The sequence below is a fragment of the Oreochromis aureus genome, linkage group 10 (assembly GCF_013358895.1).
Source record: "Oreochromis aureus strain Israel breed Guangdong linkage group 10, ZZ_aureus, whole genome shotgun sequence".
Classification (NCBI taxonomy): domain Eukaryota; kingdom Metazoa; phylum Chordata; class Actinopteri; order Cichliformes; family Cichlidae; genus Oreochromis; species Oreochromis aureus.
The window spans coordinates 1,265,866-1,283,486 of NC_052951.1; the positions used below are offsets into that span (position 1 = coordinate 1,265,866).

The 17,621-nt window shown below is 40.3% G+C and overlaps 1 protein-coding gene across 3 annotated transcripts in view; it reads right to left on the reverse strand.

Annotated features, from left to right (window-relative positions):
* The window catches only part of dlg2 (discs, large homolog 2 (Drosophila)), a 177,485-nt gene that overhangs the window by 74,418 nt on the left and 85,446 nt on the right, over nt 1-17,621 (reverse strand). For all 3 annotated transcript variants that reach the window (XM_039618617.1, XM_039618619.1, XM_039618618.1), the window contains 4 exons: nt 13,821-13,904; nt 11,537-11,698; nt 11,384-11,437; nt 8,312-8,362 (listed from right to left, as the gene is read on the reverse strand). In XM_039618617.1, coding sequence (XP_039474551.1) covers nt 8,312-8,362; nt 11,384-11,437; nt 11,537-11,698; nt 13,821-13,904 — 351 coding nt within the window. The remainder of the gene's footprint in view (nt 1-8,311; nt 8,363-11,383; nt 11,438-11,536; nt 11,699-13,820; nt 13,905-17,621) is intronic.

Sequence of the window (17,621 nt, forward strand, 5' to 3'; positions counted from 1 at the left end):
AATGATAATGATATTAATTGTATGCTTTAGTGTGTCAATACAGGTGGATTTCTCTCAACCTGGAACCTTGAGTACAGCGTCAAAAGCATAGATTAATTGGGAAAGTGTGAGTGCGAGAATACAGGGTATAATTGGGTTGAAACTGAAGGCTGAACTCATGATGGTTTAGAGATGTCCGCCATGTCATAAACAAAAGAAGGCAAAATAATGACAGAAATAATTGACAATTATATTAATGAACAGACAACACATACTCAAATTGTTATATGTAAAATTATTTTTGGAAAGGGTCAGAGGAGATAGTTTGAATTTAGATCTCAGTGATATGGTGCATGAATTAAACCTTATTGTAATAAATACTTGCAATGAAGAAAGCAGCTTACACTCAATTAATATGAACGCAAAGCCTTGATGCCATAGGCAATTTGTTTTGTTTTTGTTTGTTTGCTTAGTAAGTTTGGAAAACAAATTTGTGATCATACTTGTGGATCACAGTGACACATAATGATTTGGGCATATGATTTGTTGATGCCTAGTTTTAGAGCTGTGAGCTATGAACTGTAAGCAATGCAAGGTTTTTCCTAACTCAGAAGTTCGACACATGCCAGACAACTTTCCTATGTGGGCATCTTGCTTACACTGTCACACATCAGAATTGCTGTATGCTGTATCACGCGCTGACCTTCACAGCACCCCACAGGCTGGTTTCGTCAATATCTTTGTAGACGGTTCAGCGTCCAAAAGTAGCCTTGGGCGGAACTGTGTAGGTTATGCGGTAACCACAGTAGACACAGTTTTAGAAGCAAAAGCACTAACTTCCTCACACTCTGCACAGAGTGCAGAACTCACGGCCGTCATACGTGCCTGTTCTCCTAACCCAACTGAAACATGGAAATCTTTTAAAGGCATTGTTGGAAGTGATTATATTGCCAAAACAGTTAGCATTTTGTAAATGTGCAGCACACCAGAAAGGCTGCTCAGAGGTCACTGAAGGCAATAACTTCGCAGATCAAAGCCGCAAAAGCAGCAGCACAACAAACTATAGACACATTAATGTCTGACTCCTCAATGCAAATACCACTTGATGTGCTTATGAATGAACGAAAAGCCGCACCAACTACAGAACAAAGGAAATGGTTAAACTGTGGAGCACAGCTAGAAAGTGGTTTGATGACTTGTAATGGCAAACCAATACTACCAAAGTCCCTACACAAATCAGCAGCATTATTGTCAACAGGAAGGGGGGTAGGAGTGGTAGATAAAATTTCGGAAATTTGTCGGAACATGCATGATTTGCCAAAAACATAATGCACATAATGCGCATAATGCACACCACCTCATCCTTTTCATACAATCCACATGGGTTTTATTGAGCTAAGTGAATGCCAAGGCTCAGAATACGCTCTAGTGATCATAGACGTGATCTCAAAATGGCCAGAAATCTATCCAGTAAAAAAGCAGACGCCATCTCAGTAGCAAAATGTTTGTGCAACCATTTCATTCCAACATATGGCATCCCCACTCTGATAAGATCAGACAATGGGACACATTTTGTTAATGAAGTAATCAGTAAGGTCTCTGAAGCACTAGGATTTAGCATCAAACATCACTGTGCACTGTTGGAAGTGCAAAGTGCCGGACTCGTGGAAAGAACTAACGGCACAATAAAACAGAGACTGAGAAAATGCATGGAAGAAACAGGGAGACCATGGCCTGAGTGTATAGGCCTGGTAAAAATGTGGATGAGACTGACACAAAATTCTCAGAAACTCACACCTTTTGGAATCATTCACGGTAGACCATTTCCACTACCAATCACAAGTGAGCCCATAGATACGTCAATAAGAGGAACTACACTAGCCGAATGGATGACTAAATTACTTGAAAATAAAGAGATTGTTCTAAACAAGTCTTCAGTATCTTGCAGGTTGAAACCAGGTGATTGGATCTTGATCAAAGTACTCCAAAGGAAAAATTGGAGTTCACCAAGGTGGGAAGGTCCTTATCAAGTGCTACTCGCCACACCTACTGCCTGCAAAATAGCAGAAAGACCGTCCTGGATCCATCAAAGCCACTGCAAAAAAGTGAGTGACAACCTAAACGTTTAGACGCCGACACCCCTAACTCCTGTATGGTGATCTATTGGTGGAGGGAGGGCTGATTGGGTACACCCCGCCTTCTTCTTCTTGCCAGTAGTCTACTCATCAGAGGTCACAGGTGTGTCTGGTCATCATGAAGACACTCGTCCTCCTAGTGGCTAATGTTGCACTCCTGGTGAGTTTATTAACACTCACCCGAAAGAAAGAAGATGAACAACACCACCTGCAGACAAGATGGACACATGACAACTCACATCTTCATGACATGACACAAGACCACATTCACCCATGGATGAACAACGCATGTTATCGATATATACATGATAGCACACCCAGAAAAGACTGCTATGTTTGCTCCTATATGCCCCCAACGACACAGTACGCCACCTTGTACGCGAAGGCAATGGACATAATTCAGGCAAAGTGTGCCGCAAGCTACGCCAGCCGTGGGTATCAATTCCAGGGAATTGTGGTCAACCATGAGGAACCTCTCCGGATAGGACTACAAAATGGCACATGTGACAAATGGTTCTGGGTTGACCTGAAAGTGAAGCACAGAAGTAAGGCTAAATCATTCCCAGTATTTCTTGAAAACAATGGGAATTTAAGCCACAGCCTATGCTACCGCCAAGAGAATGGATCCACGCTAATGGGAAACACCACCAACTGCAAAGCAGTACAGACACACGCTCTTGGAGGGCCCATGAAGAGCAGCAACATCTGCGTTCAGTGCGCTCCCATTTTCATATCTGACCACACTTTCAAGATAACCATGGACGCCACGTCAACATCAACGTCAACAACAAGGAAAAGACGAAGCACCCCAGACCTCAAGCAGCATGATTCCATATGGGGTTCCGGTGTCCCAGAGGAATCTAAACTTTGGACTGAAAGACAAAAGGTTCTGAATGCTTCATGTAAATTCAACGACGAACGGGATCAGGAAATTGACGCTCTGCGCATTGCAGTAATGCAACACAGGGTAGCATTGGACATGATTCTCGCCGAGAAAGGAGAAAGGTGTCCTCTTTAACAACACATGCTGCACATACATTCCAGATAATGTGCACTCACCGAACATGACTGATGCTCTGAAAACACTCAGACAACTTCGGGATGCACAACAACGAGACTATGCCACAAATACAGAAGACTGGCTTACGTGGCTTTTAAGCGGCTCTTGGAAGTCCCTGTTTTTGTTGGTGTTATAATACTGTTATTGTGTCTTTTCACTTCATGTGTCATACCATGTTTGAATGGTATTGAAATGTTTACAAGTGGCCGTAGACTGATACAATAAGCTATGAACTGTACATATACATATGTACAACAGGAGGGAATGTTAAGAGATTTTTCAGGATTTTGGGATTTTTATTATGTTATGCTTAAAAGTACGTTTCATTATCTAAATGTGTTTGCTCTTTCAGTATTTAGCTTAAATGGGGAAGTCACACTCTGTGCAGACTCCTAAATGGGGAAGTTACACTCTGTGCTCCACAGGAAGCCTGCTATTTTCTCTCTTCCTGTATGTGCTCTCTGAATAAAGACTCTTTCTTTTTACTGCAGGGTGCGAGTCTCCCTGAGTCTCACCCGTGTACACGTTAAACCTGTCTGAGCGTTTTTATTCTGACCTGAGTTGCAATACAGGAAAACTCCTGACAACCACCAAACACAGCAAATAATTAAAGAGCAGGGAAACAGGAACTGCAAAAAGACACAGAGCGTAGATCCCCCCGTTCACCCGACAGCGTGTACATGGGCACGCCATCAGGAGCTGGAAGCAGATGGATTCAGAATCTGCAGGTTTCGTAACTCTTTGACCAGAATTCATTGAACCAGCAGCAAAATAGAAATGTATGTTTTTAAAATTTATTTATTTAATTATTACAGTGAACCCCCCCAAAAAACAGTTGGGGAATGAGCTACCTGAACTTTTTCTGTAATTTTACACATTTAAATCTTACAATTTAAGTCCAAAGAGTCGTGCTGACAGATTTCTGTCTTTGTAATAGAAGTCAGCAGTGGCTATGCAGAAAAACAACAAAGTGGGCCGTGTGTATAATGAGTTTGACATCCCTGGTCTGGAGGTATCTCCCAGGAACCACTTGATGTGTCCAATGCTGAGAAGACAGTAGCTCCTGCTAGCTTGGGCGTGATGTCTTCAGGTGTTGGTAGCCTGTATCTCTCAACCTTGACTGCTCTATTCAGAGGCTTGAGGTCCACACACCTGATCTTTGTGGGGGTTTTTTGGCTGCAGGCACCATAGGTGCACATCAGTCTGCAGGTTCGGTGACTTCTTCAATGATCTCCATTGCTACAATTGTCTTTAGCTTAGCTTCAGCTTTGTGGAGGATTGAAAAACACATCTTACGTAGCATTGTTGTATAGCATATGGCTGGATGGTTTCAGCCTTGCCTTTGCGAGTCAGTGCTGTTCAGGGAAGCTGCTAAATGTCGTTGGAAGACAACAGTGATGTCAGCCGTAGTGTCTATCTATCTTGAATTTGACTGGGCTGCCATTAATATAACGTGCAACTCATCATCAGGTCTAAGTCTAAGAGAAAACTACCCAGTGACTCATTTTATTCACCATCGAATCAGTAAATGTTGTCCTAATGATTTTATGGTCTCCACTGCTTGTTTCCAGTTACAAGGAATCAGTACAACATGATGTTTTCATTGAATGTATCCTCATGTAAAGTAAAATAGACAAAATGTCCTTTATGGTGCGACTCCTTTGTGAATACTCACTATTGTATGGCAGGGCTCTAGACTAACTTTTCGCCATGGTTGCACTGGTGCGCCTAAAGTTTTTTTCTTAGGCGTACCGGCACAAAAGTTAGGCGCACCCAAATTTTTCAACCACATCGCTTAACACCGCAGTTTTACATGTGCACTTTTTTGGGGTGTAAATTTCTGTCCATACAGACAATATTGATTTGTAAATGATTAACTAACAATCTTGTGCTTGTGCTTAAAGTGCTTTGGCACTCTTTGGCAATACTGTAGACCAGCGGTCCCCAACCCCCGGGCCTCGGACCGGTACCAGTCCGTCATACGTTTGGTACCGGGCTGCGAGAGTTGAGGCTCAGGTGTGAAATGTATGGTTTTCAGGGTTTTTATCGGTTTTCAGCTTTATTTTGTTATCTTTTTTATCGTTAACTCGGTTTTCCTGGGTCTTTTCACGTGTGTTATGAATAAATCTTCTTTTTTTCGGTACCAGTACTAGTTTTATTTTGTTGTATTTATCCGCGACACCTTAAAGGCCGGGCCGTGAAAATATTGTTGGGCATAAACCGGTCCGTGAGGCAAAAAAGGTTGGGGACTGCTGTTGTAGAAAATGTTAAACTTAATCATCATCTTGGCTCCTCTGACGACCTGTTTGCTGCTGCCTGCTGCTGAAAGGCAGTGGGGAGAGGGGACACTTGGGCAGTGCATTTATCGCAGCATATAATGTGTTTCCTGGATACACTGTGCTTTTTCAGCGCTCAGAGATTGATGGCTCCGTGTCAGAGCAGTGGCTATGAATTTCAGATGGATCAGGCCTTAACTTAACTTAACTTAAAAAGTTATCAATCGTTCTTTTCATCTTTTCTTATTACCCACAGCTACACCCACTTCTGTCGGGCCTAGGCTGCTGACTAGGGCTGGGTATCATCACTGATTTCTATAATCCATTCGATTTCGATTCAATTTAGCCTCAGACAGTCAGAAATATTATAATTCTGATCATTTATCAGTACTGATACACATGAGACTTCATCAGAATTGTGAACATCACAGCAGATGCCTTTGTGTGAAAGTAACTGAGAATAAAACACAGAAAAACATGAAGGAGATTTTCCTGGTCTGGCATTTATAGCAGATAACCTTAAAAATATTCTGCAATATTCTGCAATTTTGCATAATTTTGAGAAGCTTAAATTTCTTCAGTATTGAACAGCAGAAATTAGGCTTTCTTGTCCGAGGTCATTTAAGTGAAAAAAAGAAAAAGAAAAGAAAAAGACAGCGGCCGACAGCGCTGTAAACAACGGTAGACTGGTGGGTAATAAGTGAATGAATAATGCAGAAAACAGAGATTTGAGACGGGAACCTGTTCTTGATGTTGTCAAGAGGAAGATATTTTTGTGGCTATTAGTATAATCATCATTACCATTTCATGATTGAGAGTGATGTTGCATTCAGATGTTCAAATATATTGGTATTATATTAGTCTTTATTACAAGTCCAGAAGAACCACTTTAAACTGTTGAGTTGAATTTATAATTTTAAAGGCTTTTGAATGTTTTCATATTCTTACACTGGAGTCTTCAGTGGGTGAGAAGACTGAGCTGCAGCGACAGGAAGTACATGTTTTTGAAGTTGCAGGCTCTTGCAGAAGTGAAACTGAAAGCAGACTCTGAATGCAAGTACTGTGAGTAGGATATGAAACTGTATTAAGCTTTTAGTAGAGGCTTTTGATTAAAACATTTATTCAGTAGATTACATATATAGTTCTAGTTAGGTTATTATATGTAAGGATGAGCCTCTGTTCTGGTGAAAGGTCAGAAGTGCAGCGGGTGAGATGTGAGAGCATTTAAGGGCGAGACACCCATAAACACACATACAGACACAAATAGTGAGAGAGGTCACGACACGTACGCAGTACACAGCACGCACGCGCCCCCGCACGTGCACGCACACACATATTAGATGGACTCATTTAGGTAAGAGTTTATAACTGCAAAGTTTGGGTGCATACGTGGTAGTCTGTTCCAGGAAGTACACCAGATGTCCCAGAAGATAAGCGACAGTGAAGGCGGGCTGAGAGGAAGCACCTGGCTTCGACCCGAAGAAGATGTTCTGTTTTAAACTATGTTAAAAGTCATTGTGGTTTTGGAGTGACGTATGCTTTGTTTAAGTCTGCCTGGTAACAGGAAGACTGCCAACCCTATAAAGTCTTTGTGCTGACAATTGTAGTTAGTTCAATACTGAATCTGAACAGTATTGGCTCCGCATATGTGTATTCATTAAAATGCCGTCTAAGTTGCACCAGGCTGGATCTGTGGTTATTTTTGAATTCCCCCTCAATATTTTGAACCTTAACAATGTACAGAGAGAGAGAGAGAGAGAGGGAGAGAGAGGGAGCTGTGCATGAAGTGTGATTTTTATCGTGGTAGAAGCAAAATAGCAAAAATCAGAGGGAATTCATGACGATGTTTATCAAATGTGAGGCGTAGTTTGCTGCTTCTTTTGCTGCTGGTCAGTGAATTTTGGTTGGAGAGAGACGAAACCTGCAGCTCAGAATCAGCGCAAAAAGACGTAAACACAAAGCAGACCCGACGCATCAGAGTCAGTGAGCTGTCGGCTTTCAGCCCTGACGGCGTGTCCGTGTACGGGCCGTCTGGTGAGAAAGCCGAGAAAGAGAAAGCTGATTCTGATGCGTCGGGTCCGCTTTGTGTTTACGTCTTTGTGTGGAGTCCGTTTACCTGCTGGTGGTTGTTGAAATAGTTTTGTCAGCCTTAACCTGAGATTCTGGCGTTTCTGGCAAAATACATTTATAATCGATATCGCTTTATTTAAGCTACTCACCTCTCTCTATCCACCTGCCCTGCACTTTCAAACGTACACACGGACTACATGAATATCTGGACCAGGACCGATCAGAGAGGTCCCGCCCCTGACTATCTCTGATTGGTTTAGACCACGATAGGGGCATAATATGTGCCTGCTGTTGACCACACGAAGACTTTCAGAGTTGTGAAGACTTTCTTTGGTCGCACTCTAGAGTACTGTATGGTATGTTAAAGTCCCATCTTGAAATGTCATGGAGCACTTATTTACACTTATTTATTCTTCTATTAAATGCAACATCAGTGCCTAGTAAAGCATTAAATCTACATGTATAGAATCATCCATCAAAGCTGATTAAAACTACTTAAACAAAGTTTAGTGACTTTGGCCCAAAATAAGATTCTAATCTTATAAAAATAATCCACAAGCAGTGGTTATGTCACAGTGGCTATGTCCGTTTTTTCTTATGGAGACAATAGCCTGGTCGTCCCACATCAATTGTATAGCTCATAATATATACAAAATTAAATCTACAGCCTGAGCACAGATGTTTTTACAGGACAGGAACAATGTTTTGACTTTCCTGTGTTATTCCTTTGCTTCTCAAAGACCAGTTTGCTGTACCCTCATAGTGTGATTAAATGGATCTGAGATACTCACCCGCTCTAAGGTGATTTCTTCAAACTCATATTCAATTTCTGTGCCGTTGACCTGAGGAATGAAAAAACCTGAATGAAGACACACACTTCATATTTTCGGTCCATTACACACTGCCTTAAATTACATGGATTCCTCCATTGCAGAATTCCATTCATAATAAGGATGATGTGTGTTGAGGCCGAGCTTAAATTGAAGTGTTTCCCAGGGAAACGTGTAAAGTAGAGACTGTCTCATGGACAACAATTTATGACTGGTTATCAATGTGAACTATTTTTTTAATGTGAAGGGTCAACTACTGAGGGGTCAGTCTCATCCAGTACTTTACTTAATAAAAGTAAAGTAAAATAAAACTTAATAATAAATTATATAAATAATCAGGGAGTGCGTCTGTCAGGGAGGCATTTGACAGAAATAGCACGAGTGTACTAGTTGTTGCCTAATCATTCTCCCACTTCAGCAAAAGTTTTGATTAGTGTCCCATTGCTGTGGAAGCAGATATTAAGCCTAAATTAACAACAGCAGTGAAAAAGAGTTGTAAGAAAATGTTTGTGAACATGCAGGGCTGAAAAAGTAAGTGAGCCTCTTTCCTAATGACATCTCGAAAACCTATTAGGATTTAAGTTAAGGAAATAAGACCACACGCTATAACTATAGACGTTTGGTGTGTGCTTTGATCACAGCAATGCAACAGTGCAAATATACATTATGATTATATCAACACTAAAACCTCTTCCCAAGCAATGTTCCCTCTAAGCTGCGCGCGTGCGCAATTGCGCACTGCTGGAACGGTCTCTGCGCACAGAAAATCTGCGTTGCGCACAAAAAGAAAAAAAAAATCTAACCTGAATTGAAATTCAAATTAATACTTTAACAACTCTGTTTTGCAGTGTTAGTCAGTGAGTGACTGGCTGCTCCCGTATGGGATTAGAACGATGCCACCTTATCCCATAGTCCAGCCAATGATGCGATTCACATTCGTATATACGCAGCTAATCAACGTAGTTGACAGGCTATGACAGCGTCCTTATGTGCCGGTGTTTTAGCTCGCAAAGCGGCGTGGCTGATGTGGAGTGAAGCCACGTTAATGACAACGTGTACAACCATTGGAGATGTGAGCAGGACAGACGGAACAATTGACGGAAAAAGTGTGGACTTTATACCAGTTTTTAAATTGTGTTGATCGGCCACGTAAAACCAGAGTTATGATTAAAAAAAATGCAATGTTTGTTTTCTTCCTGAATACTGTCGTTGTTTATATTTACTGCGGGAAGAAACGTTAAAAACGGTGTTTTATAAGGGAAAGCACTCTCCGCCTGTGAGCAAAAATAACGACAAAACCCCACCCCCCAGCCTTTCCTATTGGTGGAAAAATGAAACCTGGTCGACCAATCAAAAAATGATATGGCAAAATGGCATTTAGTTGTTTAGGAGGGGGGAAGTGTAAGGAGTGACGGCGGTGTTTTGAGATGTGAGAGATTTGCGAAGGTTAGCACAAATCTTGTGTAGTTAGTGTGTAGTTAGTGTGTAGTTAGTGTGTAGTGTAGTCAATAGTTTTGTTGTGTGTGTCAGAACAATGAGGCGGCTGCTGAATGTTACAGGTGTTACAGCAGTGATACAGCTCCTGTTGTCAGGCCTGCAGGTATCAGGCTGTTCTCCTTTATCTCATAGTGGACAGAAATTATTTTTTGGAGTGGCACAAATAATTTGTGTGGCATCAGATTTGATGCAGAACAGCTGATTGTTCTGTAAATAGTTTGAAATGTTTATTTAAAAAAACGCCTTGGCTGCATTTTTAGGTAAACATTGCCTTTTTGTTAGAGGGAACATTGCTTCCAAGTATGAAGCATAGCGAAGACAGAATGATGATTCGGACGTGACCGTTGTGTCACAAAGCAAGTCTGTATATTTATTATATGTATTCATATAAGATATCAATATGTGTGTGTGTGTGTGTGTGTGTGTGTGTGTGTGTGTGTTAGTGTTTTGTTTTAGTCCAAAATAACACATGAACTCTTCTATTTAGTTCAAACTTTACCTGAACTACAATTTCATGGTTTAACTTTTGACAGTTTCAGCTTTTCAGGTATTACGATCATGTGACTCATTAATATACCATCACATATTAGGATTGAGATCATGGATTATCAAAGATTCAGTCTTGGTTTCAGAAGGATTGCACATCTGTGGGCCAGGTGTCCATGAATATTATAGATGGTTGGCTGATACAACAACACTATTAGAAAAAAGCAGACAAGTACATCCAGGCTTTAGAATTGCTGAGTTAATCCAGTTGCGATCCTTTGGCATGACCTGCAGTGGACTGTTGAAGTCAGATAATCTACAAACAGTTGTATGAGGGATGATCCAAACAACTAATTATTTGGGATGAGAATGACCTATTTTTATTCCATTATTGACATCGCTTGTAGATTTGCTCTCTTATCGATCCTTATTGGATTCTCATTCGCTCTGCTTTAAGAGACACCCCCATCGCTAAGCAGCATATCAAAGACATTAGATTTGTGCAAATTAATTGTATACTGTTGTGGAAGTTTGTCCATGTTGAAGGTTTTTCCCCTCTTAGTTGTGATCAACGTTGAGTTTGTTGTTAAAAATACACTTTTGTGTTTCTCAGTAAAATGACCTCAAACACAGGCTACAGTCGCACACACCAACACAAATCCTAATGAGGACACAAATAAGATCTTTCCTTCAGTAGTTAGGTATGAACACAAAGCCAACAGCACAAAGCAAAGATGAAAACCAACACGAGAAAGAGACTATTTGTCACAAAGTAAGGTTGTACAAGTTTAAACACTTTGAGGTTCACTTACTGTACTTACAAATCCTCTTCTGAACAGCGTTTGTTATTTATGTGGTTTTGAAATACAAACAATACAACCGTAAAATATGTGCTAGTCATGACAGTTGTCAATAATTCAGCAGCACTATGACTCCATCTGTTTTACTAGGACATACCATCAAAATGTACACCACCATAGTTAAAGCCTCTACTTGAGTAACCTAACAAGGCTATTAGGAATAAACACTTTAAAAGATAAATTCTCTCACATAAGGAAGTGACTCCAAAGTGTCTGTATTGATGATCATGGGAGCAGGGTTGGCCTGTAATGAAGACAGATAAGGAGGAAAAAGTGAGAAAATGGTTTTTACAGAAAAACCATCAATCATGACTGTTCATAAATGTACAGTTTGGGTGCTGACCTTGAGAGGAGAGATGTGAGAATGGGACACGAAGCCGTGCACATTTTCAATCTCTGACAGGTTTTTCTGTGAAACATGGACAAGCTCAGGAGCGCGAAGCCCACTGGTGAGCTGTGGGAAACCCTGGTCAAGCAGGGGTGAGTCATCTTCTTGGTAGTGATACTGCAAAAAGTGGAAAGGGAAAAAAGAGAAAGACAAATGATTGAGAGTTTAAAACAGGTCACAGGTACAGGAGAAACATCAGACTGATGTTGTTTTCAGGAATGACAGCAGATATGGCAAAAACAACTAGTCTTGATCAACTTTAGCAAATTCATATTTTAATTATTTTGAATATTTGTTTTTATAAGCATAAATATTGCAAAAATGCTTAAATATTATGACCTTAAAAAGAAAGATGATTATTAAAAAGACAGTTAATCAAAATGAAACTACACACCCACTTTATCAGTATGAAATATTAATGTCTGTCAATGACAACAGAGTTCTTTTAAGATTCTTCACAGATTTTTTTCTGGAAAAAAATATATCTAAAATAGTGTTTTCAACAAAAGAGGGGATTTCAAGCTGTGACTTATTGAAACTCCAATTTTCTCTTTTAAAAACAGTGAAAAACAATGTCAACAAAGAGTAAAAAGCTTTGAGTTGTAACTAAAAGGTTTAATTTCTAATTTGATACAGCAACATATTCCCAAACTGTTAAGACTGAGGCAACCTGGTGGGTCATTTAAGTAATGTGGGTCATGATGTAGTATAAAAGAATCCATAAGCTGTAAAGATGGAGAGAGATGTACAATTGGTACAGGCAACAATAAGCCTGTATATAAATGCAGTGATAGTGGTAAGACCAAAGAGTTCATGGGAAGCAGCAGTAGCTCTTAAGTGGAGTCTAGACACAATAAATTACAAATCTCCTGTCATCTTTGCATGAACAGCTAATGCTGTAGCTCAGGAGCTCACGCAGGTCATTCACTGATTGGAAGGTTGATGGTTCAATCCCCAGCTGCCAAACAATACTGAAGCACCAATGGGTTTATCAGGTACAACAAGTGAAACAACACTTTGGTGTGTGTATTGCTGTAGGAAAAATCACGTGATCAATACAACTGCTGTGTTGGACAGTGTTAAGTTGTGCTTATTGGGAAGTGCAGTTGTTGAGTTTGCATTCATGCTGCAAGGAAACATCATCACCAGCTGTACAAGAGAACCAAAGAGAAAAGGAACATTTTCTCCAGTCTGGGGTCCTTTAACCCTTTTTTCTCCCCTCACATACAGAAGCACAACAATTGTCACATTCACTTATATTTCCTAAATAAAACTTTCACTTTGACTTTATGTTTTTCTCTTACACTTCCTTTCAAAAAATATGTTTGTAAATTCTGCATTTAACATACTGTATTAATCAATCGCAGAATTTGGTTAATATGTACACACTTTCAAGCACTTATCTGCACGTCCCACACGCACAAACACACGCACACACGCAGGCGCGCCTTCATACATCGAGTTACTTATTACACTTTTCTATTGCACTGTCTTGTCTCTGTATCGTTCTGTTCTTTTTTATTTGCAATTTTTGCACACGTGCACTTTGTGTAGTCCTGTGTTGATTGTCATATGCAGCACCGTGGTCTTGGAGGAACACTGGCTGGCTTCACTGAGTACTGTACCACTGCACATGGCTGGAATGACATTAAAGCCACTTGACTTGACTTGACTCTTTCATTTAGTTAGCCCTTTATCATCAGCTGGTTATGCCAGCGAGACCTTTCCTCACTCATTTGGTGTCCAGATGTCAGAATGAATGAACCTTCTTCATTCTCTTTCTTTATCCAGGCTGCCTGCAATATTTTTTTAAATCCAGCAGATGTCACTAATAAGCAACACACCAACACAGTGTTAACATCATGTTGACACAATAAGGGCAATATGCCAATCACTCCATTTACCCATCACTACTGGCTGCTCTGGTCTCCAGTCTGCATGCTAAAATATTAAAATACTGATACTCTCTGATGCTTTCACTGTAGTATGAATGTGTGTGACTGTTAGAAAGCATGTGAATAAGGCAAGTCATATAAAGTGTTTTGAGTTCTCAGAGTAGAAAATTGCTTTAAAGAACCCGTCCATTTGTCATAATTTGAAACAAATGACCACATACAGCATCATCACTGTAAATACTGTGTCAAAAGAAGTGCAGAGAATGAAGTGATTGCGTCATCACTGCCACCACAGTGTATGCAATTTGGATGGGGTGAAAAAACAAAACAAAATAGTGTCTCACCCAGGGAGTGTTCATCAGGGCAGGGTTCATGCAGAGTTGGAGCTGGCCATTGTGGGTTGGCTCATGTACTGCTGCCGGCCTGTTCTGGAGAGAGAAGGAGGACCATATGTGACCACCATGAGCAGGCAGTATAGGTGAGACTTATTAATAATTCCATGAAATGAATTCAATTTAATTTGATAATAATTAAAATTCTTCCTTCTGTCTTGTATGCAATAATCATTGCATACAAGACAGAAGCTGATGCATATGCCCTGGAGCTTACAATCCCAAGTCAAGTCAATGTGATGACTTGCATTTGACTTGAATACCATTAACCCATATTTTACTCACAATAGAAGATAGAAAACATCAAATGTTCAAACTCAGATATTTTACTACTCCATGAAATATATTAGTTCATTTTGAATTTAGTGACAGCCTCAAAAAAGTTGTGACAGGGATAACAAAAGGCTGGAAAAACAAGTGAAAAGAAAAGGAACAGTTTGGGAAATGTTTCATGTGGGAACAGGTCAGCAATGTGACTCGGTATAAAAGAGTATCTTACAGAGGCAGAGAAGAAAAGATGGGCAGAGACTCACCAACCTACCTACAAAAAACTGCATTTGCAGATTGTGAAAAAAAATTCAAAAACTATGTTCCTCGGTGAAAAACTGCAAAGATTTTGAATATCTCATCATGTAGAATACATAATGTCACCAAAAGATTGATAGAATCTGGAGAAATCTTCAGATGCAATGAAAAAAGGCTGAATATCAGTATTGGCTGCCTGCGATCGTCAGACCCTCAGACCACACTGCATTAAAAACAGGCATAATTCTCACTAAATCACTGCATCGGCAAACGCAAGTTAAAGTTTTATCATGCAAAGAAGAAGACTTATGTGAACATGATCCACTACCCAGTAATGCTCCGCCTTTTTTGGGCCAATGCTCATTTAAAATGGACTGAAGTAAAGTGGAAATGCATAACATGAATTTAAATTTAACCCTCCTCTGCAGCTGAGCCAGGGACCACACCGCCGCCACACCCCCACCGCCCGACTGAGGCTGGGGAGCCTCGGCCTAAAGGCGCACCACATGACCATCAACTTCAATCACTTGGTCGAAGGCTGAGCGTAACGTGTCATCACTGCTCCAGTGGGAAATCTCCCGTGGGGGAACCTCACTTGAATTTTTTTTTAAAAGTAAAATAAATAGATAAAGTTTTTTTCACTTTTACAAATTATTTAGATATTTTCATTACAGATTATGATAGAATACCTAGCACATCTAAATAATGGGGTTATTGTAAAAGAATAGCATTGTGGAAAAGTTCAAAATGAACTCTTAAAGTGTGGTATTATTTATGCTGCAATAAAAAAAGATTGACCCGGTTATTGTCTGCATTTTCAAACTAACGACATTGGTGACTACAACAAAATAGAAAAGATTACTATAAAAGTACAAAAGTTAAAGTTTATCTGTCGGTAGCCTCCCTCTCATCCACCGTTCCCATTGCTCCACCTCAGTCTGCATCTCTTTCAATCCTCAGCTCTGCTCTTCAGGCCTGAAACAGTCTGATTCAAGCTCTGCTGGGGATTTCAGTCTTTATCTGCTCTTCATTAGTTCCCCACACTCTGGTCTCTGTGCTCAGGTCCACTATGGTTTTCTGGTCATTCAGTGGCTCTGAGTCCTGTCGCTCTAAAATCTATGGTCAGCTGTTTAGCAGGAGTGGGGCGGGTGGAGGTTAGCCTGGTGCCACAGTGGTCATGTCAGTGGGGGGTTCTGGGGGTTTCCTGCGCTCCACATTATCCATTGTTGATCTGCACACGTTTGTTGCTGCCACGGGCATCACACACCTGTATGTCATTGTCATGAGACACTCTCACAAACAAAATCAGGGTTTAGTAACACAGCGTGCTTACGGGAAAGTAACAGTAATCTAATGACCTTTTTGCAATAGTAATCCCTACTTTAGTCGTTACTTGAAAAAAGTAAGTAATGCATTACTGCCCATCTCTGGTGCTCACAGATGGTGCAGTTTGGAGAAAAGGTGGTGAATGGTGGTGTTTCCTCAGAAGAACTACCAGAGTCACAAAGGGCACGAGTCCATGTCACCACCTTGACTTGCTGCTGATTCTGATTCTGATCTGTTCTCATCTGAGGCAGCAGATAAACTTTCCACAGCTAAAGTACAAATAGTTGTGAGTGGCATCATTTAATGTTCTTTAAAGAGGCACGTGTTGTTTAAGGCATGTGCTTTACATTTACTACGATTTACTAAGATTTTTGACACCTGATGTTGTGAGCAGGAATGGAGAAATGGAATAAAAGGAAGATTTTTTTATTGTTTGGCTAATGAAGGGTGTAAATCTTTAATATTATTTATTTGCCTGGTTATTTTAGGAGTGTTTTTCTAAACATGGAGAAAAAAGGCATAAGAAACTAATTTAACTTTCTAGTCTCCCGCTGCAGATGCTGGCTGTGATCTCAGAGGGCAAATGGTCTGCAAAGCTGGAACTGGAGTTAGGGAGAGAGGAGTCATCATCCAGCTTCAAAGAAAACATCCAGGTAAAGTGACGTGGATCACTATTTTAGCCTTAAAGTATCGTACGCTTAAATACAAAAACATTTTAAAGGACAAAATTTACCATCCAACTCTGACTGTAATACAAAATAATGATCGCCGTGTGTGTTTTGTAACTGTTCCTCAGAAGGGCAGACTATCGCTGTCCAACCAGCCAACTTCAATAAAAGACTGAGACAGTCGATAAAAGCAGCATTCAGTGACCACCACAGATGAGCGTGTTCCTGAAACATTCAGCATCTGATCCTTGTTGGCCTGTCTGCTTCTGCTTTGGTAACTACAGTAACTGCAACGCAGTCACTATACACACATGCCGTCCACTTTCTAACTACTGATTACTTTCTGCCAGTTATTTTAGACCCAACACTGTTTCTTCTTGTTCACCTCAATGTTGTGAAGTGTCAAATGTGAAACAGCTGGACAGGAAACTACACCAGTGTACTGGGATGTTTCACCAACAGGTGCCAGACGCTGTTCCTGCCATTCATGGCTTAGCCCCGCCTACCTCAGGACCTCCTCTTCTCAAGTATTGATCATGATGATTATGATGATGACAATGAGCACAACTAAGACTGTAAAAATCCACGACCATGACTGGTTTGCTGTCTCCTGATTATTAATGAATATCAGGAGGATGATTGTTACTAAGAAATGATGACAAAAAACACAAAGTTCACCAAACTCACAGTTTACATTCAGTTTGCTTTTTCATCTTTACCAGCCACACTCTAACTGCAATTAAGAAAACAAACTTTAGAAATCATTGACTCAGGGACTTTATCAAATATATAATGGGCTCAGGTAGAGCCAGCTTCTGAATTACCATGAACATGAAGTATGAGACATACTCTCAGTAAATTTGATGACATTTCCTGATTTATTTTGTAATCTCTGCTCTTTCTGTATTCTGCTCAGTTTGCATGCTGCCTTTATGAATTTTTTCTCCTTTGTAATTGATGATAATTCATTGAATATACTCAGCTACTTCCCTTTGTCCCCACATTGCTTTAAATTTTTCAGTGTCCATTTATTTTTTTACTGCTCTTTGAGTTGAACCCTGTGGACTGTTTGATGGGCTGCTTGTCTTTCTGTTTGTAACCACTGCCTGTGTTTGACTAAAGACCATGTTGTGCCATGCGTTTATGAAGTGACTGTTTGCTCTCTCCAATGTAAAGATCTGGGCATTCCTCGCTGCACTGTACAGCATACACTACATTGTTAAGTTTGTGTTTA